The sequence below is a fragment of the Cervus elaphus genome, chromosome 33 (assembly GCF_910594005.1).
Source record: "Cervus elaphus chromosome 33, mCerEla1.1, whole genome shotgun sequence".
NCBI classification, from domain to species: domain Eukaryota; kingdom Metazoa; phylum Chordata; class Mammalia; order Artiodactyla; family Cervidae; genus Cervus; species Cervus elaphus.
In genome coordinates, this window is record NC_057847.1 from 18,377,417 (window position 1) to 18,404,221 (window position 26,805).

At 37.3% G+C, this 26,805-nt stretch overlaps 1 protein-coding gene and 1 pseudogene across 2 annotated transcripts in view; one reads left to right on the top strand and one right to left on the bottom strand.

The window, feature by feature from the left end:
- PPP1R1C (protein phosphatase 1 regulatory inhibitor subunit 1C) overlaps positions 1-25,523 on the bottom strand; it is a 127,767-nt gene extending 102,244 nt beyond the window's left edge. Inside the window, exons 1-2 of one of the 2 annotated variants that reach the window (XM_043894416.1) lie at positions 25,210-25,523; positions 23,532-23,613 (exon numbers count right to left, since the gene is read on the bottom strand). In XM_043894416.1, the coding sequence (XP_043750351.1) occupies positions 23,532-23,613; positions 25,210-25,290 (163 nt within the window). In that variant the 5' untranslated portion in view covers positions 25,291-25,523. The remainder of the gene's footprint in view (positions 1-23,531; positions 23,614-25,209) is intronic. The other variant, XM_043894417.1, reaches the window with a different exon arrangement.
- On the top strand, positions 240-1,090 carry LOC122688421 (annotated as a pseudogene).
- Positions 25,524-26,805: the final 1,282 nt, after the last annotated feature.

The window sequence follows — 26,805 nt, forward strand, 5'->3', positions numbered from 1 at the left end:
TTTTAGCTATCAAAGTAGTAATCAGTATCTCCTTCAACTACATATCTATGTCTCCTTCAACTACATATGTAGAAGTATCTCCTTAAAAATGCCATCAATCAAATTTTATGTGTAAAATAAGAAGAAAAATGTGCTTCCTGGCTAAATGGCAGGCAGGCAAGACTGCTGGGTATGCACCGTCCTCGAATCTACAAGCAGAGAGCGGGTCCTCTATGCCTCTTGGGCCTCTGGTCCATACCATGGCAGATTCTGAGTGCCTCTGAGCCCCTGGCTGCTGGTCTGCCTGCACTGACTTCCCACTCACCAGAAAGGGATTTCTCCTGTTTGCTGAGAATATATTGTGCCTGGTGATTCTGATCTGCTTTCGTGCCTCAACATCAGGGTACTCCTTGTTGGTGATAGAGATGACCTTTGCCGCTATCTTTTTTGTTGTCTACATGTGTGACCTGCCCACTAAGATACAGATCATCAGCTGGCCTTGGAGTGATTTCTTCTGAACCCTTGTAGCGATCATCCTCTACCTGATCACCTCCACTGTGGATTACAGTGCTTGTTGAGAGAGGAAACAACTCCAAAATCACAGTGGGGGGTATTGTCCTTATGCGCTGCATGGCTCTTTGATTATGATGCCTACATTACCTTCCCCTTCCCTGATAGCTCAGTTGGCAAAGAATCTGCTTGCAATGCAGGAGACCCCGGTTCGATTCCTGGATAGGGAAGATCCTCTGGAGAAGGGATAGGCTACCCACTCCAGTATTCTTGGGCTTCCCTTGTGGATCAGCTGGTAAAGAATCTGCCTGCAATGCAGAAGACCTGGGTTTGATCCCTGGGTTGGGAAGATCCCTGGAGAAGGGAAAGGCTACCCACTCCAGTATTCTGGCCTAGAGAAGTCCATGGGCTGTATAGTCCATGGGGTCGCAAAGAGTCAGTCAGGACTGAGCAACTTTCACTTTCACTTGTTGCAGCAAAGACATATAGCAGCCCATACTGACCCTGCAGATGGCTGGATATAGGTGAACTTTCTTCATTTCTCTCAGCAACCTGCAAATAAACCTTGAAATAACTCCTCCCCACTCTTACAACACTCCCAGTCAACTCCCAGTCTCCTATTGAGGTAAAACTGTCTTAATCCTAAGAATTTGTCTTCTAGCCTACCAATCAATGCTCCTGGGTATGTCTGCCTTTACGGGTGTGCCTACGCCTGCCTTTTGCAGTATCCAGACAGACAGCAGTTCTGCCTGGACAGTGCCCCCACTTAAGAAACATGACAGAAGAGGGTACCTCAGATTTCAGACTATAGGCCCCATGTTGTAACCCACTCTAAATAATATCCTCAGGGTGTATGTGAGGTGGGGAGTGTTCTGTGGGGGAATAAATAAATACTAGGCAGATTATTGGGCTTCCCAGGTGGTGCTAGTGGTAAAGAACCCGATGGCAATGCAGGAGATGTAAGAGATGCTGGTTAGATCCCTGGTTTGGGAAGATTCCCTAGAGAAGGGAGAGACTACCCACTCCAGTATTCTCGCCTGGAGAATTCCATGGACAGAGGAGTCTGGCAGGCTATGGTCCATAGGGTCACAAAGAGGTGAACATGACTAAAGCAATTTAGCATGCACGCATGCAGATTATTAGAAAAACTTAAAAGAAAAATGCAAACATATATCTGATAAAAAGTTAATATCCAAAACATATAAAGAACTCCTACAACTCAATAGAAAAGATAAAGAATCCAATTAAAAAATGGACAAAGGACCTGAATAGACATTTCTCCAAGAATGCTCAATATCACTAGTCATTAGGGAAACGTAGATAAAAACCATAATGAGATTTCACTTCACACCTATTAGAATGGCCATTATCAAAACCATAAGAGAGAATAACTTCAGACATAGACGTTGAGAAGAGGAAACTTATGCACTGTTCATGAAACTGTATTATAAATTGGTACAGCCACTATGAAAACCAGTATGGAGGATCTTTAAAAAAAATTAAAAATAGAACTACCACATGATCAAATTGCCAACATCTGTTGGATCATTGAAAAAGCAAGAGAGTTCCAGAAAAACACCTAGTTCTGATTTATTGACTGTGCCAAAGCCTTTGACTGTGTGGATCATAACAAGCTGTGGAAAATTCTTCAAGAGATGGGAATACCAGACCACCTGACCTGCCTCTTGAGAAATCTGTATGCAGGTCAGGAAACAACAGTGAGACCTAAACATGGAACAACCGACCGGTTCCAAATAGGAAAAGGAGTACGTCAAGGCTGTATATTGTCATCCTGCTTATTTAACTTATATGCAGAATACATCATGAGAAACGCTGGGCTGGAAGAAGCACAAGCTGGAATCAAGATTGCCAGGAGAAATATCAATAACCTCAGATATGCAGATGACACCACCCTTATGGCAGAAAGTGAAGAAGAACTGAAGAGCCTCTTGATGAAAGTGAGAGAGGAGAGTGAAAAAGTTGGCTTAAAGCTCAACATTCAGAAAACTAAGATCATGGCATCCAATCCCGTCACTTCATGGCAAATAGATTGGGAAACAGTGGAAACAGTGACAGATTTTATTTTGGGGGGCTCCAAAATCACTGCAGATGGTGAAGGTAACCATGAAATTAAAAGACGCTTGCTCCTTGAAATTAAAGCTATGACCAACCTAGTTCAGTTCAGTTCAGTTCAGTTGTTCAGTCATGTCCGACTCTTTGCGACCCCATGAATCGCAGCACGCCAGGCCTCCCTGTCCATCACAGACTCCCGGAGTTTACTCAAACTCAGGCCCATCTCATCCTCTGTTGTCCCCTTCTCCTCCTGCCTCCAATCCCTCCCATCATCAGGGTCTTTTCCAATGAGTAAACTCTTTGCATCAGGTGTCCAAAGTATTGGAGTTTCAGCTTCAGCATCAGTCCTTCCAATGAACACCCAGGACTGATCTCCTTTAGGATGGACTGGTTGGATCTCCTTTCAGTCCAAGGGACTCTCAAGAGTCTTCTCCAACACCACAGTTCAAAAGCATCAATTTTTTGGCACTCAGCTTTCTTCACAGTCCAGCTCTCACATCCATACATGACCACTGGAAAAATCATAGCCTTGAGCAGATGGACCTTTGTTGACAAAGTAATGTCTCTGCTTTTTAATATGCTATGCAGGTTGGTCATAACTTTCCTTCCAAGGAGTAAGCGTCTTTTAATTTCATGGCTGCAGTCACTATCTGCAGTGATTTTGGAGCCCCCAAAAATAAAGTCTGACACTGTTTCCACTGTCTCCCCATCTATTTCCCATGAAGTGATGGGACCAGATGCCATGATCTTAGTTTTCTGAATGTTGAGGTTTAAGCCAACTTTTTCACTCTCCTCTTTCACTTTAGCTCACATTAAATATGATTTGTTTACAAATACTTTTTTTTGAGTTGCATTTAACTAACTGATTATGTATTTATAGATATTTGTGCAAATATGTTGATTTATATTTTAAAATATTTTGTAAAGACTAAATCCACTTAAAATTATCAGGCTCTATGTTTTTCAGTAGGTTCAGAAAAAATTCATAGTCCTCAGGCAATATATGTTTACCTGTTTATATGGGGGAAAAAATGGTACTGAGGGAAGAAAGGGAATGTGCCTTAGCAAGGTTCCTTGGTTAGTGTAAGTCAGGACAAGAACCCCTATAATTTAGGTTTCTTTTATTTCACCATCACCATATTCCTCAATGTGGCATTATTTTCAAAAGCATAGAATTCTATAGAAAGCATTATATATATGGCAGATTTAGGGTTTGTGTTCAAGTGGTCTCCTGTGAAATTCAGGCTTTGAGTGGAATTTTAATTGGATATTAATGACATTTGGAGTTTAAAGGAAATGTAATTAAAGTGTTAGTAGTATTAGTACTGGCATTGGTATTTTCTAAAATAGAGGAGCCATAACATGCAGTCATAGGAAAATTAAATACCATGAACATTCAGTTATTGCTTGCTTTTTGTTAGAATATATATGTACATAGATTGTATGTGTGTGTGTATAAATCCAACAATAATTATTAAAATTGTTAAATTTCAATACATGGAAAGGATTAAAGGTGTCATGTCATTACATCTCTTTATTTCATAGAAACAGAAAATGACACTCAAAGGCATGAGGTGATTAACCCTTCCATATAGCCAAGTCATGGCAAGCTGGGAATTAAAATCCAGATTTCCTGACTTACAGTACACAGTTATTATGGGGCTTTTTTGTTTATTGTTTGTTTTAATTTTTCCCATGTTGCTGCTGCATAAATGAGGTCACAAAAAACAAATAATTTCTGTAGGTATAACACAGTAATATAGGCAATAACCTGACAAGTATTTCTTTTTAACAAGAAAATTCCTATCCTACATCCTTATTTTGAAGACCTACATGATAAGCACTCTAAAAACCATTAACCAGCAGTGCGAAGCCAGGTAAACCAATTTACATCCTGATATTGCAATATTTCTTCAGCCGATGGTTTCCATCTTGCTCATTGCTCCAAACTTTAAGTTTATTGCTTTATTGTAACACCTCAAATATTTCAGTAACAGTTCAAGTGTAGGGTTGGGTTTCAGCTTCTTTGTGTTTTACTCATAATGGCACATGACCCTATGTGCATGCTTCCACACATCTAACTTAAAAGAGAAAACTACTTAAAACTTAGGGCCACTGTTAGTAATAAAAGAAAAGATTAGACAGAAAGGATGCCAGGAAATTTTAAAGATGATTTTTAAATTTGTCCATGCCATTTTGTTCAAAACTGTAACCACATTCAACAATAACATTTATCCTTCAGTCTTGAAAGCCAACAATGGGTGTCACCAGCAGATGTAAACAGACTAGCTGAAGTACCACTTTTTTTTTTGGTTTTCTTTTCCATCAATGCTCTGAACCATCTGTATGGTCTGATAGCTTGAAATACACTTTTTGTCTCTCTCATCTAGTCCTTTTTTTCTGGCTAACAAATTAAAAGACGGTGTTTTTTTTAAGTCTTCAGAATGCTCCAGTGAAGATCAAAGTAGATGTTTTTAATCTTTTATAATGAAAGTCTTACTTCCAAATATTGTTTTTATTTTGCTTAGTAATATCCTAGGCAGTAAAGCAGATATTAGGTCAAATTTCCTTTCAGTGATTTTTAAATTGCCAGTTCCTTAATTTCAGCCAGTGGAGAGTGTGACACTTCATTCCCCAAATCAATAAAATGACCATCAGTCATAACCAATAACAGCAAAGACTAGATTGGCAAAATTTCCAGTTGAGTAAGGAAAAGAGCACATACTCTGCTTCAGTAATTTCCAAAATATTATTATTTTACTATTACTGCTATTGGCTGTGATACTGAGATGCTATAATATCAAGCATTTTCATTCATTATTTTTATCCTTAAAACAACTCCATGAGGTTGATACTACTGAGGTTGATACTATTAATTACATTTTGTGTGAGCAAACTGAAGCTCATAGATGATGGGTGACTTGCTTAAAGTCACGTAACTATTAAGTGGCAGAATTGGGATTCAGGCCTAGGCCTTTCTAGTTCTAAAGATTACATCTTTTGATTACACCATACTTCTAGAATACAGTTTTTCTAAGATTGAGGTGGAAAAGACTGAGGATAAGAGAATGACAAAGTAGATAGCATAGTCAAGCATTTATTTGAGACTTGAAAACTTGACATGAATAACATAAATGACAGAAAATACATGTAGTTATATGGTGAACAACAAATACATTTGGTTACAGATTGAAACAATTTGCTGCTTTTAACTTTATAAATCTTAAAAACTTCCAAGATTTATACTTAGATAACTCATTCAGCCACACATGCTCACTCTGCCAAACATCGAAAATGAGAAGTACGTACAATTCATCAAAGAAGAATTTAAATTTTGCTTCAACTGGACTTTGAATTTAAATAAATGTGTTGAACTGAGGGCATACAGTTTAGGATTCGCTATTCCTTGGAGCGCATGTGTATGGAAGAGTGGTCAGACTTAGGATAACACTCATGCCCCAGATTGTCTGGCAGCAGTTTTGACTCAGCAGATAAGTAGACTTGAGTGCCTAATCATAATTGCTTGGCTAATGATGTATGTGTTTAATTGGATATCTGTAATGATTAAGAGCAATTACTGTTTTTCAAGTATTATATTGAATCTAGAGCAGATATATTGCAAACATTATTAAGGTAATAATTGCTCAGTAAACATTTCATTTTTATAAGCACATTGTGCTTACTCTTAAAAGGCTCTAGAAAATTGGTTTTTGATACCAGTGGTTACATTATTGAGGCATTACTTCCAAGAATGTTATGAATATTTCATTTGGAATTTGAATGAGAGCTGTTTTTTTTATCTAAGGTATCCAAAGTAATGCATTCCATTCTGAATTCATCACATTTCCCCACTCCTCTCCAAATGTGCACTGCCATTTTAGGAAAGGCTCCCGTATTGATAGCCTTAACTCAGACTTCTTTTTTATTACTATCACCCTCCCCACCCCCGGGCCATCCAATTAATCAAGTCCACTGACTTCACTGGAGACCTTCTCCCTCCTATCCATTCTTTATCTGCAGCCACAGGGATCATTTTAGAATAAAATTTGAGCATGTGAGCTCTCCTGCTTAAAGCCATTTAGTGAAGCGAAAAGCAAAGGAGAAAAGGAAAGATATTCCCATTTGAATGCAGAGTTCCAAAGAATAGCAAGGAGAGATAAGAAAGCCTTCCTCAGCGATCAATGCAAAGAAATAAAGGAAAACAACAGAATGGGAAAGACTAGAGATCTCTTCAAGAAAATTAGAGATACCAAGGGAATATTTCATGCAAAAGTGGGCTCAATAAAGGACAGAAATGGTATGCACCTAAAAGAAGCAGAAGATACTAAGAAGAGGTGGCAAGAATACACAGAAGAACTGTACAAAAAAGATCTTCACGACCCAGATAATCACGATGGTGTGATCACTCACCTAGAGCCAGACATCCTGGAATGTGAAGTCAAGTGGGCCTTAGAAAGCATCACTATGAACAAAGCTAGTGGAGGTGATGGAATTCCAGTTGAGCTATTTCAAATCCTGAAAGATGATGCTGTGAAAGTGCTGCACTCAATATGCCAGCAAATTTGGAAAACTCAGCAGTGTCCTCAGGACTGGAAAAGGTCTGTTTTCATTCCAATCCCTAAGAAAGGCAATCCCAAAGAATGCTCAAACTACCACACAATTGCACTCATCTCACACACTAGTAAAGTAATGCTCAAAATTCTCCAAGCCAGGCTTCAGCAATACGTGAACCGAGAACTTCCAGATGTTCAAGCTGGTTTTAGAAAAGGCAGAGGAACCACAGATCAAATTGCCAATATCCGCTGGATCATTGAAAAACCAAGAGAATTCCATAAAAACATCTATTTCTGCCTTATTGACTACGCCAAAGCCTTCGACTGTGTGGATCACAATAAGCTGTGGAAAATTCTGAAAGAGATGGGAATACCAGACCACCTGACCTGTCTCTTGAGAAACCTGTATGCAGGTCAGGAAGCAACAGTTAGAACTGGACATGGACGAAAAGACTGGTTCCAAATAGGAAAAGGAGTACATCAAGGCTGTATATTGTCACTCTGCTTATTTAATTTATATGCAGAATACATCATGAGAAACGCTGGGCAGGAAGAAGCACAAGCTGGAATCAAGATTGCCGGGAGAAATATCAATAACCTCAGATATGCAGATAACACCACCCTTATGGCAGAGAGTGGAAAAGAACTAAAGAGCCTCCTGATGAAAGTGAGAGAGGAGAGTGAAAAAGTTGGCTTAAAGCTCAACATTCAGAAAACTAAGATCATGGCATCTGGTCCCAACACCTAAAGGGAAATAGATAGGGAGACAGTGGAAACAGTACCAGATTTTATATTTTGGGGTTCCAAAATCACTGCAGATGGTGACTGTGGCCATGAAATTAAAAGACGCTTACTCCTTAGAAGGAAAGTTATGACCAACCTGGATAACATATTAAAAAGAAGAGACATTACTTTGCCAACAAATGTCCGTCTAGTCAAGGCCATGGTTTTTCCAGTGGTCATGTGTGGATGTGAGAGTTGGACTGTGAGGAAAGCTGAGTGCCGAAAAATGGATGCTTTTGAACTGTGGTGTTGGAGAAGACTCTTGAGAGTCCCTTGGACTGCAAGGAGATCCAGCCAGTCCATCCTGAAGGAGATCAGTCCAGGGTGTTCATTGGAAGGACTGATGCTGAAGCTGAAACTCCAATTCTTTGGTCACCTGTTGCAAAGAGTTGACTCGTTGTAAAAGAGCCTGATGCTGGGAGGGATTGGGGGCAGGAGGAGAAGGGGACGACAGAGGATGAGATGGCTGGATGGCATCATCGACTCGATGGACATGAGTTTGAGTAAACTCTGGGAGTTTGTAATGGACAGGGAGGCCTGGCATGCTGCGATTCATGGGGTCGCAAAGAGTCGGACATGACTGAAAGACTGAACTGAACTGAATCATAACTCCTTTTAAAATGTTTATAATGCCCCACCACATGGTGCCTGCCTAACTTCCACCCCACCTGATGCCACTCCAAGCTGTGTCACTCTGGACTCCTCTCACTTCCTTGAATCTGCATTTCCTTGCTCTACCTCTGAAATTTGTCTCTGTTTTCTTCTCTGTCTTAAATATTTCCCCTGCTTTTTCCAACAGGTTCAGCACAAATCTCCTTCCTCCCTTAAGCCATTACTGACTGGTTTATGTGTTCTGTGTGCTTCTAAAGTATCCTAAGTTTCTGCTACCACAAACCCCATCACTTGTCATTTGTGAATTCTCATTTACTATATATATATGTATATATATATATATATATATATGGTGCTGGCCTGTAATATATGTTCAATAATTAACTGCTAAATTAAGAGTGAAATTTGGGTACCATGCTGAAAAATACAGTATGAATATTACTAGGGAGCAGAATGGTGAGATTCCTGAAAACCATATCATAATCATAAAGACAAGAGTATAAGATCAACAGATCCAAACTACTATACATGAAATAGATAAGCAACAGGATTTACTGTATAGCACAAAAAAATTCAATATCTTATAATAACCTATAATAGAAAAGAATGTGAAAATATCTATATATATAACTGAATCACTTTGATATACACCTGAAACTAACATAATACTGTAACTCAACTATATTTCAATTTGAAGAAATATAATGTAACTGAAAATTTTATTCAAGAGAGAACTGAATGTAAACAAGAAGTGTGTCCCCAAAAATATGAAGGGTTCTCAGTTGGAAGAAGTACTATACTTTTTCTGAAATCCTTTAGAAGAACATAGCAAGATCAGTAGTTAAAAGGTTCAAGGATACTCCAACTAGATGTAAGGCATAACTTTCTAACAGAGCTATCTAGTCATAACCATGATGCTTCAAAAAGAGCTAAACTTATCACTGGAAATTGTCAGGTGGAATCTGACTAATCGTCAGTTTGGGATTCTTAGAGAAAGTAATCCTGCATAGATTTGAGACCAAAATAGAACCAATGTCGTGGCTTTTACCAGTGCTACTGCATGTTTCCTTTGCTTATCAAAAATAATCCTTTCAAACAAAATTAAAGGATGAGGATAGTTTTATTGGAAGTTAAGGTGGGTATTGAGTATTCCTTTTTTCAATGATTAATTACTCTTTTATCAAGTCCAAATGGTAAGGTTTAGTTTCAGGGGAAAAAAAAAAGTGGCAATTCAACAAAAACCATAGAGAATGACTCTTGATTTTATTAAGTTGGAGATGTCACAGACCAAATCAATGTTCAGTCATAGTAGGATATAGGAAACTTGTGAATTTAAACCACTACCTAACTGTACTTGAATATGGAGCATGAGTGAGTGAGTGTTAGCCATTCAATCATATCTGACTCTTTGCGACTCTATGGACTGTAGCTCACCAGGCCCCCCTGTCCATGGAATTCTCCAGACAAGAATACTATAGTGGGTAGCCTTTCCCTTCTCCAGGGGATCTTCCCAAACCAGGGATTGAACCCGGATCTCCTGCATGGCGGGCAGAATCTTTACCATCTGAGCCCAACTTAGTATTAATAACATGTCTATGCTTTAAGCTACAAGAAGATATATTTCTGGTAAATGTTCAGAAATGAATAAAATGAGAAAATCTGAGCATCTTTAAAAATAAAAGTGTTTAGTAAAATAAAGTACTGGTGAGGGCATTCTAGTCAGAAAAAATTTCTGTTTAAAGATTTAATGTGGAAATTGTTAGAGGACAAGTAGCCAGTCTTGTCAGAGACAAAGTTTCAGGCCTGGGAATAAAGTAGAGTTGGAGTATTTAGTTCAACACAGATTGTCAAGAATCTTAGATGTCAGGTTAAGAGATCTAAGTGTTATTCTATAACAAGCAGAGAGGAGCAAATGAAGTAAAATACAAAAGTGATGTTTGGAAAAGATGAGGCAAGAATATGGGTGTAGATCTAAAATATAAGCACAAATTACAGAGGTCTTTATCACAGCAGTTTAAATATTGACAATTTATATACTTCCTTATAATCCTGATGTGTTGATAGTTGTCACAATGTTATTAACCACCACCCTCCTCTCCAAAGGTGGCTCCTTACTCTTTGCTTGGCTATGGGAAAAAAAAAACAGGTCAATCCTGTTTGATACGATGATTGATAGAGGATTTTTTTTTTAATATACCATGGCTCTGCAAAGAATACTTCTACAAGTTATAGAAAAAGAAGGTGAGCATTACAATGTACAGATATTTGGAGTGAGCTTATAACAGATTATTTTCATATATGCTCCTGACTACCAAATGTTTGGTGGCAATTAGTATGAATTTGTCTGTATTTGTAATTTGGATAGGCGTGTTTAAAGCATTAAATCAGTCTAGATCATGAGGCACACTAATAAACTATTTAAAAAACTAATATATTTTAGTTCTCTGAAAGATCATTTTGGTGTTTCTTTTGTCTTAGTAACCTTTTTCCTTCATCAAAACAGTGAACCAAAACTGTGAAGAAAAAGCACAGTCTAAGCATTCTACTTTATGAACAAGAATCTTGTTGCTGCTGTTCAGTCACTCAGTTGTGTCTGACTCTTTGCAGCCCTGTAGACTGCAGCACGCCAGGCTTCTCTGTCCTTCACTGTCTCCTGGAGTTCGCTCAAACTCATGTCCGCTGTCAATGATACCATCCAACCATCTCATCCTCTGTCGCCCCTTCTTCTCTTGCCCTCAGTCTTTCCCAGCATCAGGATCTTCTCTAATGAGTTGGCTCTTCTCATCACGTGGCCAAAGTATTGGAGCTTCAGCTTTAGCATCAGTCCTTCCAATGAATATTCAGGGTTGATTTCCTTTAGGATTGACTGATTTGATCTCCTTGCTGTCCTAGGGACTCTCAAGAATCTTCTCCAGGACTACAGTTCAAAAGCATTCTTCTTCAGCACTCAGCCTTCTTTATGGTCCAACTCTCACATCAGTACATGACTACTGGAAAAATAATAGCTTTGACTATACAGACCTTTGTTGGCAAAGTGATGCCTCTGCTTTTTAAGAACAAGGAATCCTATTACATAATAATTTGTTGTTTCGTGGCTAAGTTGCGTCCGACACTTTGCGACCCCGTGGACTATATAGCGTGCTAGTTTCCTCTGTCCATAGAATTCTCCAGGCAAGACTACTGGAGTGGGTAGCCATTCTCTTCTCCAGGAACCCGACCCAGTGACTGAACCCAGGTCTCCCACATTGCAGGCAGATTCTTTACCGTCTGAGCCACCAGGGAAGTGTTCTTGGTCAGCTAGGATCCAAATGTAAACTGTCGGCCCTCCAACTGATGTTTTAAAACAGTTATGTTTTTTAATGTATGCATAGCCTGCTAAGTGCAGATAAATAGGTATGCAAACAAACATGCATAAATGACAAGGTCTAACTCTAAGAATGGAATAATGGGAAAGATTTATATTTCTGTTTGGTTATCTGATTTTTTGTTAATATAATAGAAGATCTAGTGTTAAAAACTCTAAATTCCTCTTATCTAGTAAATTATCCAAGAAAAGAGCAAAAAGGTGTAGAATTATCACTCCAAAACAAACTCACATGCATTGAAATGGAAAAAAGTACATTCTGGTGTCATATCAAACAGAATCTCACTTGGCCAAGCTACAGTGAAGAACTTGCTTATCATTACTTCCTTGAGGAAGACAGAAATAAAATAGTAAGGGTATGATGTTGCTTATTAGTAGAAAAATGTTATTAATGTCGTGGAAAGCATCCTGACCTTGGATAGACAACCTGTGTTTAAACTTCAGACCCAGTAATGTACTAGCTCCTTTGACCCTGAGCAGCTCCCCTATCACCCTCTTTCTAAAATGGAGGTGATAATACTCATCTCACAAGTTGTTAAGGATATATATACTATAGATGAAATAAGCTTGCAAATCATAAAACAACCAAAAGTAAGATATGTTACTATCAACTTCTGTAAATTTGCCTCTGAGCTTATATGGTTTTTTTTAAAATGTTTTATTTGTAGCTTAGAGGTAATTTTGTCTTTTAGGTCCTAAATTACTTCAAAATGTATTTTATGTATGCCCCTTACACTGTAGCTGTCCATATAAATAGAACAGCTGGTGTTCGCTTTGATTCCAATGATGTCAGTGGACCATGCTGCTGCTGCTGCTAAGTCACTCCAGTCATGTCTGACTCTGTCAGCCCACCAGGCTTCCCCGTCCCTGGGATTCTCCAGGCAAGAACACTGGAGTGGGTTGCCATTTCCTTCTCCAATGCATGAAAGTAAAAAGTGAAAGTGAAGTTGCCCAGTCATGTCCAACTCTTAGCGACCCCATGGGCTGCAGCCTACCAGTCTCCTCCGTCCATGGGATTTTCCAGGCAAGAGTACTGGAGTGGGGTGCCATTACCTTCTCCGTCAGTGGACCAAAGAATTGTATGAAACTATCTTGTGCTGTCTCCAAGACCTTTAGCAAAAAGATACCCATCATTGACTAAGTAAACCAGGAATTCTGGGCTGTTCACGAAGTAAAGTGACCTGTGGTGGAATTTGAGATGAGACATTTTAGCTCAATCATTCATGACATTTTACTTCATTGAAATGTGATGGAAAGTGGGTCTCTGGCATTATTTCTTGAGAACATTTTAATCCTTGGAGGCAGGTGGGCTGTGTTTAGGATCCATGAAGGGAGAGTAGATAGTCCTTAGAGTGCTTTTTGAAAAGCAAATTTAGTCTGAGTCTGTCCTGCTTGATCTGAAATCCTGCCCATATGGAGAAGTTATTTTCAACAGGAAGGTACCTATGGCAAATGAACAAAGTTCCTGTTCAGCTTTGAAGCCGTCCACCAGAAGTAAAGAAAGAAATAGAAATTATAAAGCAGTAATGCTAGCCATAATCTAACATGAGTATTTCCCTTTCTTCTGTTCATTTCTTTAAATCTCAACTTTAGTACAATTATCAGCAATTTGTGTAATAAAGACTCCATAGACTACAGTGGAAATGACTGACTTATTTAAAGCAAGAAATAGTAATAATGTGCAGATTATGATGAAACATAATGAGCTAATCATAAGACAACTTCACATGCCTTATTATTATTATTATCATTGTTAGCCATGGCTAATTAAAAGCTAGGACAGGTAAATTATAGTATACAAATTAGAGCTCATAATGAGTTCCTTTTGAAAAGTAAAGCTGCCCTTGTCAGTCACCCATTATGTATTTAAGTCTGCCAAAACCCTGTCACACAAACCAGAATGGGGAAAGAATAAATCTCCCATCAATTGTGCTATCATGCATCATCTTGCTTAATTCCAGCAACACAACCAGTGTTGGAATTGCCATGATGTGCTTCATAGAAGTGGAAGCTAAGACACAGATATTCAGTCATTCCATGATTTGATTCTAAGTCATGATATGTTCTGGAGAAGGCAATGGCAACCCACTCCAGTGTTCTTGCCTGGAGAATCCCAGGGACAGAGGAGCCTGTCTATGGGATTGCAAAGAGTCGGACACGACTGAAGTGACTTAGCAGCAGCAGCAGCAGCATAATATGTTCATTGATTCTGAAATTAGGGCTCTTAGCTCTACACAAAACCACCTCCCAGTGTTAAAGTCATGGAAGAGCAGTTTGGAAGTTACCATATTATTCTGGAAGTGAGTTAGATTCAGCCTGTACAGAAGAATCAGCAGTAGAGCCACTGATAGGTTCAAGAGACAAGGGAGAAAGAGAGGAGTTGGAGATGATTCCAAGTTTGTATGGTTCAGCAATTGGAGGAATGAAGATACCACTAACAGATATGTTGAGTTCAACAGTTTAAATGTTGATGTTAATGTTGGGGGACACATTTCAGCTAGACATTGACTTTCAGATTTATAGGAGGAGCTCACATTCTGTATCTAATTATAATACTTCTGTATCTAATTATAATAGTTCTCCCTGTATTTATGAATTATGAAAATGGACACAAGAAACCTCCAAAATGAGAAAATAGTCAGAGTAACTAATATTCATAAATGTAACTTATTTTTTAAAATACTCTTCTGATTTAAAAAAAAATTTAACAAATCTCACTATTTGAATCTAGTAATCTAGTAATTTCAATGTTTTTTATTCATGAGTTTTCAAATAATGTGGTTAGTTTTTTATTTATTTCAAAGGGTTAGAAATTTAATAACTATTAGCTTTATTCCACTTGTAACCAAAATTCACAAAGCTTTTCTAGATACTTTGGTTCCTAGCCTTTTAAAGTCAGATCAATTATAGTGGAGGTGGATTTTATTATATGAGTAAATAGCCTATGATGTTTTTACACATAGTTAGGTATTTGGCTTATATGTGTATATATACATGTGTTTGTGCATGGGAATATCCGTGTGTGTGTGTATGTGTCCTAATAGTTTATTCTTCAACAGGGGAAAATAGCATAACATGTTATATCATTGAGGCAAATTATTCTAAAACTTGAATTCCAAAATAACTATTGTTCTCATTCTTCCATTTTGTGTATTCAGTTGTTTTTATGAGCAGGTAGATACTTATTTATATGTAAAGAGTGTGATTATGAAATTGTTTTCCATAATGATGGAAAATTGCTCCCAGAGAATGAAAGAACAAAAACCCAGAAAGGTTACAAATTTCCTAGCTTTTCTTAGTTCACACAGCACATTTTCCTCAGCTTTCTTGCCAAGGTCAAACTGTCATTATATTCTAATTAGACTGTCAAGATATATCTCTTTGATAATGCAGGTTTTAGTAACTTATTTCACAAACAGCCTTAATAAGCACTATAATGATCACTATATTGAATTACTAAAAGTGATACAAAGTCATTGAATTAAATTCATAAACTTCTGTCCATAATACAGAAAAGACTCATAGATTTAACATTTCCCAACACTTTCTAAGGGCCTCTGAAACACGAAGGAAGATAAGGAGGGCCACGCTTGGAGAAGGCAATATGAACAAACAGACTGGGAGGGAAGAGATGAATCTGGAGGTCCCTAATCTTTGCAGCTGGGGGGTTTGCTCCAGGGCCTTCCTTTCTCTCCACCTCAGGCTTTTTGATCTCCAGGTAGACTACTTTTCTCAAGTGCCAGGACATTGTGTTACGTCTGGTCAGAGTCCTGATGTTTTCTCAGAAGCTAGAATATAGTAACAGTATATAGTAACAACTTCAAAAGGTAAAATTTCAGGTAGTGTGGAAACTGATTTAGGAAGATATTTTCCAACATCTCTAAAATCTTAACCACATAGGTGCTTCCATCCCTTACAGTGCTGTTTTTCTTTCTTTGTAGTTTTATCTGTATAGTTTGACAGCCTTGAATGGAGCGTGCATCCTCCAATTAGACCACAGCACCCTTCACAGTATCCTACATGGAGCCCAGGCAGGCATCTATCTGGACCCTGTGTGGGCATGTCAGCTTAAGCCCCAGGTAAATTCTGCTACCAAATTACGTCTTGTATTGCTGTAAATGCAATATGATCACTACTTGGTCAAAGTCATGAGGAGAAAATGGTGAGAGAAAGGATAGAATATTCACAGCTTAAAGCTTGCTCCTAAGCAAGTCTAAAATAAATACAGAAATAATTTTCTCCATTAACTACATAGCTTGGTTAGATTTGTTGTTGTTGTTGTTGTTAGAGGTTTGATAATTTACTGATCTCCTTGAATGTGACTATGAAATAGAACAATTAGAAAGCTGTTAGAAAAAAAAAAAAGCTGTTAGAAACTTTTCCTATCTTAAATTTGACACCAAATGTGCCCTTAAGGTCCTGGAATGGCTGATTACACTGTCCTTCATGTGTACTGTGATGTAGAAACAAAAATGCACATCTGTTTATTCAGTGGATGCAGATTAGCCTTATTTCTAATGAATATATTTTATATTTAGTGAAATTTGGTAGTGTTGGAAAAAAACAAGTTTTAAAAGGGCGAGCCACTTTCTTGGCATAACACAGGCAGTAAGAAAACATCTGAGAGCCAGATCCAGGCCTGAGTGATCCCAGTACCTCTACTTTTAAGTAGTACATGCCTGCCTCTCCAAAATAACAGTTGCCATTTATCAAGCATCTAATATTTGTACTGTATTTTACAACACTATAACCTAATTCCCCAAAACATCCTATGGTAAACATTTCTGTACTGAATTGAAATCTATCTTATATTTTGCCACATACTGTTGATCTTACCACCGATATACATGTGTCAGATTATGCCTCAGGGAGGTTTCTGATGAGGTAAGGGATGGTGACTTACTATTTTATCCCCTAAAACAGTTGGCACTGTGCCTTAGCCAGAACAGGTGCCCAAAAAGTTTGATGGATTGCCATTGGATGTGAAAACCTGCTTTTTATCCATTTAAATTTAACAGCCCAGGAGCATCTAATATCTACTGGATACACTACTAGTTTTAGTAGCTATATCTACTAGTTTGGAATAAATAGTAAAATTTCACTCTAATGCCAGTTCTTAAAAGCTTAAAGCCAATAGATCGAAAAAAAGTCAACAACTGTATTGTTTCATAGAAAACTAAGCATGATAAATGCCTGTGTGTCTTGGTCAGAATTAATTGTACTGTGGTCTGAGCAGCTGGAATTTGTTATTACAGTTGTATCTTGGTTCACTCAGGGGTATTATTCTCTGTTACCTAGTCCACATGTTCTTTAAGGATTTAGAACAAGGACTCAGTGAATACTTAATTGAATCGAATGTGTAAATCAATAAGTAGCTTTAAGAGTTGCAGGTGAGAGGAGCATATTAGAATAACAAAGCCAGGCAGTGAATCAGATTAGATGGGAAAGTTTTGAGATTTAAATGAGTCTGGGCTGCAATTTAATTAAGATTATTTGGAAAAGATGGAGACTGATTTGCACAAATGAGTCAGTCTAGACTATGTCTTAAGAATTGGCAAAGGAACCAAAAGAAGGAACCAAAGGAAGAAATCTTGGGCAGAATATAGCACAAGGACAGTGTTTGGAAGGAAATGAGAGCAAATGGAGTAGAATCAAATGTGAGCAATCAAATGAGAGTTTAATGTTTATTCTTTGCACAAACTATTAGAAATATGAATTGCACTTTTTTTTGGTTGCACCAAATGGTTTCCAGGATCTCAGCTCCCAGGCCAGAGATTAAACCCGGACCCTTGATAGTAAAAATGTGGAATCTTAACCACTGGACCACCAGGAAATTGCCATGAATTGCATTTTTGATTGGATACAAATCTTTCATAAAGATCTTTTGCTTTCAGTATATATTTTCATAACTTTATAGACATCAGTAGCATTCTTATTTTTTTAAAAATCCCAAGGACTCCTATTTCATGTAAATTATATTTGTAAACCAGACATGGTCAGTTGAATAAATACCACAGTATAAGATCCATAACAATTTCTCAATTGTGTATCTTAACTGATGAAGAATTAGGAGTTATGGTACATCTTTTCTCTAATCAAGAATCACTGCCTCATGGGGACACTGATACTCCCTAATGCAGTCAGGACTGGAAAAGAGCTGGGCCAAGTTCTTATAAGAAATGAAGGTTTTAGGAGAACTTAGCTTTTCTCAGCATGGGTATGATAATGCAGGGGGATCGCATGTCTTCATTATCTATCACTGTGCTATGCATTTTCTTACACCTCAATGTCCTATTTTTAAAAGGCAGAAACTGAGTGCACAGAGGTCAGCTGCACACCTAATGTCTCACCACCGAGAACTGGCAAAGGTGGACTTCAAACCCAAGTCCTACTCCAAAGGCATTGCTTTACCCACTACGAATACTGCCTTTCTGCATTGTGCAAAAGTACCTTAGGGTTATTTTACTTTCTGTATTACCCATGGGTAGGAAAACAGAGGCCAAGAAAAAGGAAGTGAATTGAACTTATCATCATTCTTTCATATTTCACTAAGGTATTTCTAATTAAAATCAACGTAAAAGGTAAGCAGTATATGAAAGTGGAAGTGTTACTCGCTCAGGTGTCTCCACCTCTTTGTGACCCCATGGATTGTAGCCTGCCAGGCTCCTTTGTCCATGGAATTCTCTAGGCAAGAATACTGGAGTGAGGAGCCATTCCCTTCTCCAGGAGATCTTCCCAACCCAGGGATCAAACCTGTGTCTCTTGCATTGCAGCTGGATTCATTACCATGTGAGCTACCAGCGAAGCCCGCACTATTATTCAAAGTGAGCCAAAGTCGTAATCTTGCTGACAGAAAGCAGCACTGTTTCATAGTTTTAAAACTTGCCCCTTTCATTTTGCTCTCATTTAATTTGAAGACTACACCAGTCCTTTGAATACAAAGCATAGCAGACTCTAACATGACTAAGGACTGGAGCCTCATCTTTGGCTCACAATTCCTCCTATTGATTGGGCTGTTTGGCTGCACACACTGAACAGTTATGGGAAAAGAAGTCAATCAACTGCACAGTATATGAACCTCTGAAAGCCACATGCATCACTTATGTTTAAATCATCCAGCATGCTTTGACATTCAATAACTCATAAAAATAACTGCTGAGGAGAAAAAAATAGGCTTTTCTGACAGTTATTAGAAATTAATACCAGTTAAACCTTGAATAGTCTACAAACACTGGACCTTTCTGTACTTCCACTAATATTCATAAGGCAAAATAAATGCTGGAAAATGAGCAATAATTGTGGATCAGAAGGTATTATAACCTTATTCTCAAAGAATATGAGAAAAAAGAATGAAACAAAACTGTATGGACTATGGGTTCAGCACAACTTTTACTTGAATACATTTGATTGGAGATCCTTGGGAATGACAAGACCCTCCAGGTCTGGGGCTGATGATGTCTTCCTCACCCTTAATATTCCCAGGAAAATCCTCAGTGTGATTTCTGGAACTTGCACTCAAAGTGCCCATTGCCTTTTGACTATAAATCATTCATTTTGTAAAACAGAGGGTCTCCATGAGGAGAGATTATGAGCATATGAATGCCCTAACACTACAAATAAACCTTCACTCTAACTTGATGACCTGCAAAACTTCCCATCATCAAAAATTCCTGGAACCTTTCTGTTTGAACAAATCAGTCTAATAAGTCTGGCAATATTCTCTGTCATCCTGTGTCTCAGGATTTTAAATTGAGAGGCTTGAAAATCTTATTAATTAACTTACTGTCAAATTCCTAAAATGAAAGCTTCATTTAGGAAGTCACACGCTACTTCCACAATGAACTGTGGCTTCTTTTTTCAGTGTGTGAAGACAAATAGCCCAATCAATTGGAAATCCCAGTTGTCTTTACGAATAGACTTACTCTCAAGGTTGAAAGGAGATACTAAGCTATTGAATTCATATGTCTTATATTAAGTAATTTTTAAGAACATGATGCATATGAGAAAATACTTTTGTATTTATTCCTAATTTCTAAGAATATTTGGAGCAAAAAGTGCAGAAGAGAAAACCAGTCTCCCCCAAATTTGGCTGTGGTAGAGAGAGTTCAATAAATATCCCCCCTTTTACATTGCATGTCTAGTTCCACTTATTAGACCTACAACAAACTTCTAAATCTAAATGATGCCAAAACTACTGGATGCTTACCCAAATCTTTACTAAGCTCCTGGCCTCCTACAGCTGACTCATGTTTAACAGGCATTAGGTCCATTAAACTTAATTGTAACCATACTGTCTCTGTTTAATAGTAAGTGGAAAAGAATTGATGCCACAAACTTTAATATTCAGAAGCCCTGTTCTAATCAGGCTTTTTACTGGAAGCCCGTGTCCAGCTCTGGCTCCAAAGGCCTAGAGACAAGGAGAATTTGAATAGAAATCAATATGGGGTACTGAGAATATTCAATCCAGAAAAGAAAATAATGAAGAATTGTTTATTTTAAAAGGTGAGGAGGGAGTTCCATGGTGACCCAGTGGTTAGGATTCTGGGCTTCACTGCTATGAGTTCAAATCCCTGGGGAACTAAGAATCCCACAAGTCACAGAAGCATAGCCAAATAAATAAATAAATTTTTAAAAGGTGAGTAAATGAATTTCTATTGATAAGAGCAAAGGAAGAGTTATTTTAGAATAACTTTTTATAAAAAACTATATTAATTCCTAAAATTATTTGGTGTTGAAAGCTAGTTGCTTCTATGAATTCTTCTTTGATACATACAAAACGGAACAAGTGTCAGGGACTTGGGTTGATTTCTGTATCTTTCATCAAGATATGTGGTGAGGTTAGGTATTTTCTGAAATTCTTTCCTAATAGTTTTCTAGTTTTCTGACTGTGTGTGCTTAGTCACTCAGTCTTGTCAGACTCTTTGCCACCTCATGGAGGTCCTCTGTCCACAGGATTCTCCAGGCAGGAATGCTGGAGTGGGTTGCCATTTCCTTCTCCAGGGGATCTTTCCAACCCAAGAATCAAACCCGAGTCTTCTGCATTGCAGGCAGATTCTTTACCATCTGAGCCCCCAGGGAAGCCCAGTTTTCTGATACTGGTAGCCAAATAAATATACAGTCTTCTTGTAAGCCTACTAAATACACATAATGTAAATCTAGAAATGTGAAGAAATAAACTACAAAAAGTGACATTGCCATTTGTTTCTAAGTAGAGATTTACATGTAGTCATCCCTTTAAATAAAAATATAGGAATCAAGCCAGTTAACTACATATTGTACAAGAGTAAAAAAGAAATAGCAAGAAGTACAAGAAGAGACAAGCAGACTTAATCATCCCAGAGTGGTTATCATAAATAGGCACTTAATCGGAAAATGAACTAAAAATTCTGAAAGATAAGCAGTTTGCTACAAGGTTACTCAAATTGGCAACCCTGGAAAACATTTGAAAAAGATGAAATTTGTCTTTGGTGTGCCTCTACCCCCACATCTCTGGCGTCTAGTATCTTTCTGTTACCGTTGGCTGTTTAGAGTCATTCCAAGAAGAAAATATGTAGTCTCTACCTTCTCCACCATAAAGACACACCCTTCACTTTTAAACTTTTGAAGTATGATGCCTTCAACTTAATATTTTTTGTCTTGTGTCCCATTACTTTGAATTAAATTAACTAATTAATTAGTTAGTGATACATCCTTAACAGGTTATATAACTGTTTCTGTGGTGGCTTCTCCTGCTGAGAATTCTAGGCCATTGGTAAGAAAGAGACTGATGAGCCTTTTTGTTGCCCCTGCAATCTTAATCAGGTGCCCTCCTCATCTATATGTTTATACAAGCTTGGAAATAATCTGGATTTACATGTTGAAATATCTTTCTATCAAATGTAAATAGAATGCATATGTATTTCTAATCTAAAGTTAAATCATTCTTTCAAATATTCTTTTATAACAGACTATTTCTGCAAACTCATTTTTAAAGTAAGCTATATCTAATTCATTTAATCATGATTACAATATATCAGTCTTATAGGAATTGGAAAGATCCGTTAATCATGTCTCTATAATGGAAAATTTAATTTCCTTTGCTTCATTAATTGACAATAAATATTTTCAGGGATTTGAATTTTAAACAGCATTAATGATAGGTGATTCCAACAATACTCATATGTGCCCTGGGCAATTTCGATACATTGAAGAGACTTGTTTATTTGCCAGAATTTAAAGCTGCACCTGATTTTTATTTGTCAAAGAACACATTGCTTTTGAGGACAACAAGCAGCAACTGCTTTTAAAGCTCATTTAACAATTAACTCTTTTTTTGTTTTTGCTGTTATCATTTGTTTGATAGAGAGTGTTCAGGTAATATTTGAAACAAAGAACTGTTGGATGGGGAAGAAACGTTTAGTACAGATGAAATTATAAAGATTCTGTTCTTGTTACGTCTTTTCAAGGTTAGCCTCGAGATATTCTAGGACACTGTAGAGAAGTCAGCCACTAGAGCAAAGGCAGTGACAGAAAATTGCTCTAAAGTTACCTATTCATTTATTTGTAAACTATAGGTACATATCATTTGCACCTCTTGTTTAACCAAATATAAGTTAATATTTACTGAGATAACATGTAAATGATTTTAAAATGATTTTAAAAATGATTTAAAAATGCTTAGCACTTCAAAGATACAGGATCAAATTATAATTCTTTGCTTTCAACAGGAATAAATTTATACTAATTTACTTCCTATTAAATGAACAGCTTTCTATATTTGAGCTCCATGGCTAATATTCTATTAAAATTATACTTTCTTATCTTAAATATGTTTCTCTAATTAGAAAGGGATCTGAAAAAAATCAAAGACTTTCACCTGAGTGAAATAATTTAAATAATTCACTACAATTTATGCAAACTCATTTTATCCATCCTTATTGTTTACACTTGCAAAATATCCAACAACAAGTCCTGCTTGGTTACAAATTAATGCTGTGAGCTTTGCTGTCTTATTTCTAGAAACAGCAGTTAAATGTGAGATTAAAATCACCCCCGTTCAATAAGTACTTGTTTGTGTATTGCAGATCATAGTCTTTTATCAGGAATAATAATGCAGCTTTACTTTTTATGGGAAATGGAGAATAAAACCTCAACAAATGGATGCAACTCTTCAGAATGGCTCTCAAATGGGCAGTGCTGAAAATTGATCTGGTTACTTGTCAGTTGCATTATTCAGAGATGACATCAGCATCAAAGCTGTAGCCAGTTGTGGCTCATTGCCCACCCCGTGGCAACCTTTGATAAATTAAAAACCCTACTCCATAAAGATATAAGCATCTCCAGGGCTGTAATTTGAGCTATGAAACCTAATTAAGCAACTTTCCACCAGGCTCATTAATAAGCACTGAACCAGGTTCTATACAAACACCTGAACACACGACTGTGAATACTAACAAAGCATTTCATAGTATATCATCACCAACAAGTTATTCTCGAGGAAAAGCAGTTAGATGAGACAGTTTTCATAGTAGCTATTTCTGACTTTGTTTATATTAGCTTGTTAGATTACTGCTAACTGGAAAACAGAATTGAAATCTTTTGACAATGGCATGCTCTTTGATGTTCTTCAAACAATTCTATTCCATTGCTTTGATTCATAAGATATCATGTTTCTTTACCTGGAGGGTTATGTTCATTGAGAATCACAAGTGATGCTGGTGTAGGTCTTCTTTTCCTGATCTGTGAACAATAAAGAACCACCTAAGGTCAGAGTCAGATGCTGCTCCAGCTTGCTCCACAGCTTGCAAGGCTGTCCCATCCTCATCTTTTCCCGACATAAAGAGTAAATTTCTGGGAGGCACACAGTAGTTTACTCACTAATTTTATTTTTAGTAAAAGAAAGTTAGACAGTAGAACTGGCAGATACTAGTATCACCTTCTTTAATCAAAAACTACATTTCCACAGAACAGAAATAGTTGTATGTAATCAAATGATGCCACTAAATATTAATACTGAAGTGCAATGAAGTACAGGGATGACTTGCTAATTTCAGTGGCTCTCTTGGAGCCTCATAATTGATGATGCTTTCAAGATCCATTACCCTTATTTCTAAACAGGGTAAGAGCAGCTTAGAAAACTCAAATTTCTAGCAGGTTAAATTTAACAGCATACATTCTTAGCTTCAATTAATATTTTAAACTTTTCTTATTTTCTAGATTACTGTTTAGAACAAATTAACAAAGAATGAACATGGCTCTTACAGAAGTATATAATTCACTTAAAACTAAAAGATTTTGTTTGTGGTGTTTTTTCCCCCTTATTTTAAGAGTTACAGGAACATATTAGAATTTCTAATGTATCCTTGATTATTTAAATATGTAAATAATTTCCCAAATTAGTAGGATAGTGGATACATTTTACTAACAATATCTTGTCCAGGATAGAACCAATGCTCCATTTAACATAGATACATGTTCAAGGTTGTATCTGTCTGACTTGAGTTTGGGTGAATCTACTTCAGATTATCAAAACATCCTAGGAAGATAAAAGTCTCAGATTCAATAATTATTTTCAAGACTTTGTATATAATATTTGTAAAAGGATTCAGGAATAAGTCAAGTTTTAAGAAATTAATAATTATGTAGGCAGAAATTTTATTACAAATGATCTTTTTACTAGTTCCATTGAATCAAGAATCTAAGTAAATCTGAATATGAAAGGTGATACAGTAAACCAGACTCCCATGAAGACAGAAAGAGATAGAAATAAAAATATATGGATATATTTAACTTGGAAAAATATCCAGGTTGTGTTAAAATACTATTTTTAATATCTGAATGTTTTTTAAATTATACACATACCTATGATCCTGTACTACATATATTTATAGTTGCTGCTTTTGATACACAATAAAAACATAAAATATTAAGCCCATGATCTGAAATTATTCCAAGATTTAATGCTTTCATTGTTAAGTGAATAGTTTGATTTGTATAACTAAAAAAATAAAAGCTTGCTAATTCTGAAAAAATATATGTTTCTCTAAATATTGAAGCTGTTATTTTAATAAGCAAAAGCAAACAGATTTTTAGATCCAAATCTAAATTGCTGATGTGACCATTTTTCCTTAAGGGGTGCTAATTTTGTATCATATGAAATACTGTATTTAGCCAATAGTTCCTTCAGTGAAACTCAAATACAAGTGCATATGAAAGCAAACTTATTTCTCATTCACATATTCTGGGAAGTCACAAAGTTAGGCAAATTCAAGAGGTAGAGAAGCTTTTCATTAATAACAAGAATGTATGTCTGTATTACTTATGTATAGGAACTGGTCCCCACCCAGTTCCACTTACCTGCTCAGCTGCTTCGGGTGCAATCTGACTCTGGAATAAAGGCACAGCAAATTGTATCTTTTTGGGACTGTTTGGCTCCATGATAATGATGAGAATTAGTCAGAGATGTGAAGGACTCAGGAAGACGAACCCCAGGTGGTGTCTGGGATGTGTTTCCTCAGGCGCACTCCGCCCAGCCACACAGAGTGCTTTGTAATAAATAGCTGTAATTCCAGAGCGAGCAAGTGAAGATGCCGAGGTCTGAGTAACTCTCTTCTTCAACATCCACAGTGATGCCTGGCTTGCCTGTTCCCCACCAATCCCTTAGATCCTCTCAGCACAATACGGAAAGGAACAAGCTAATTGTACGCCTCTTCACTAATATACACATGCCAAGCATTCACTCAGCAGCTAATTGAAAATGCAATGCTAGCCTTGAAGGACCTGCTGCCCTGGGATTTGAAAGAAAGGCTCTATCCACTGTACATCACTAAGCGGCTGCTCAAAAGTGCATTGTAAGCTCGCTCTGAGTATTGCAGGGATGAGCCATTCATTATTGATGAACATAAAGCAGGAAGTTTTTAGAGTTGGGGGCAGGGTTTGGGTATAGAGTCATTTTATTTCTCTTGGAATACCTTATCAGTCAGACACCTTAGTTACTTCAGATCTAGCTACCAAACTGATGAATGGCCATGGAGGTTAAGCCACAACCAATAATATCAGTTATATTTATGCTGTGAGATCTCTTTAGGTAAGACTGATCACGAGAGACAGAGCATCTGTGGTGTAGTGAGAACATTACCCTCCTGGCTGAGCAGATCTCAGCTCAAGTTCTATTCCTACTACTAACAACTTCTGCAGCCTCAATCAAATCAGAGGCAATGTCTTGGCCCCCATACCTTCCTCAGAAAAACAAGGGGTTTGGACTTGATGACCTTTAAGCTCCTGTTCTGTTCCAGCATTCTATAATTATAGTCCACAATTTTCATTAGAGTGAAAAGTATTGGACTGCTAAATTTAGCAAATTGCTTGAAAGTCACTGCTGCTACAATGACCTCTATTTCCTGATGGCGCCAGTTATAGCCTCTGATTTGGAAGAATACAGAAGTGACTAGACATCAGTGGAAACCTGATGGGATCCAACAGTGTGATTTGTTGTCAATAATGGGGATATATGCAAACAAAAGGTCTTAGGGGAAAAAAGTGTAAAGGGGGAAATCTTCAGAATGATAGAGTCATATGATAAGGATTATGGTCATATTAGCTAGTGGTGAAGGTAGAGGGGGTCAAATGGCCTACTCTTCACATCTGTTAATATATAAGGGGAAACAATAGCAAAGCCAGATGGTCTTCATGCATTCAACTCCTTTTGCAAAGGAAGCCTGAAAATGATGCTGCTTTAATAGGAGAAAGAACTTGGGTTCTCTCCTTCCTTACTGAAAGATAGTGTTTGATGAGTGCTAGATATTTAACACAGATTTTTCAATATGTTTTGGACTTATCTACATTTAGACATTGGCTATTATTACAGATATTTACAAATGAAGTTTTCTCTCTTTTTTAAAAAAATTTTGAGTCCATATCCAGAATCCATTTTAATGATTTAAGTATGCAGCG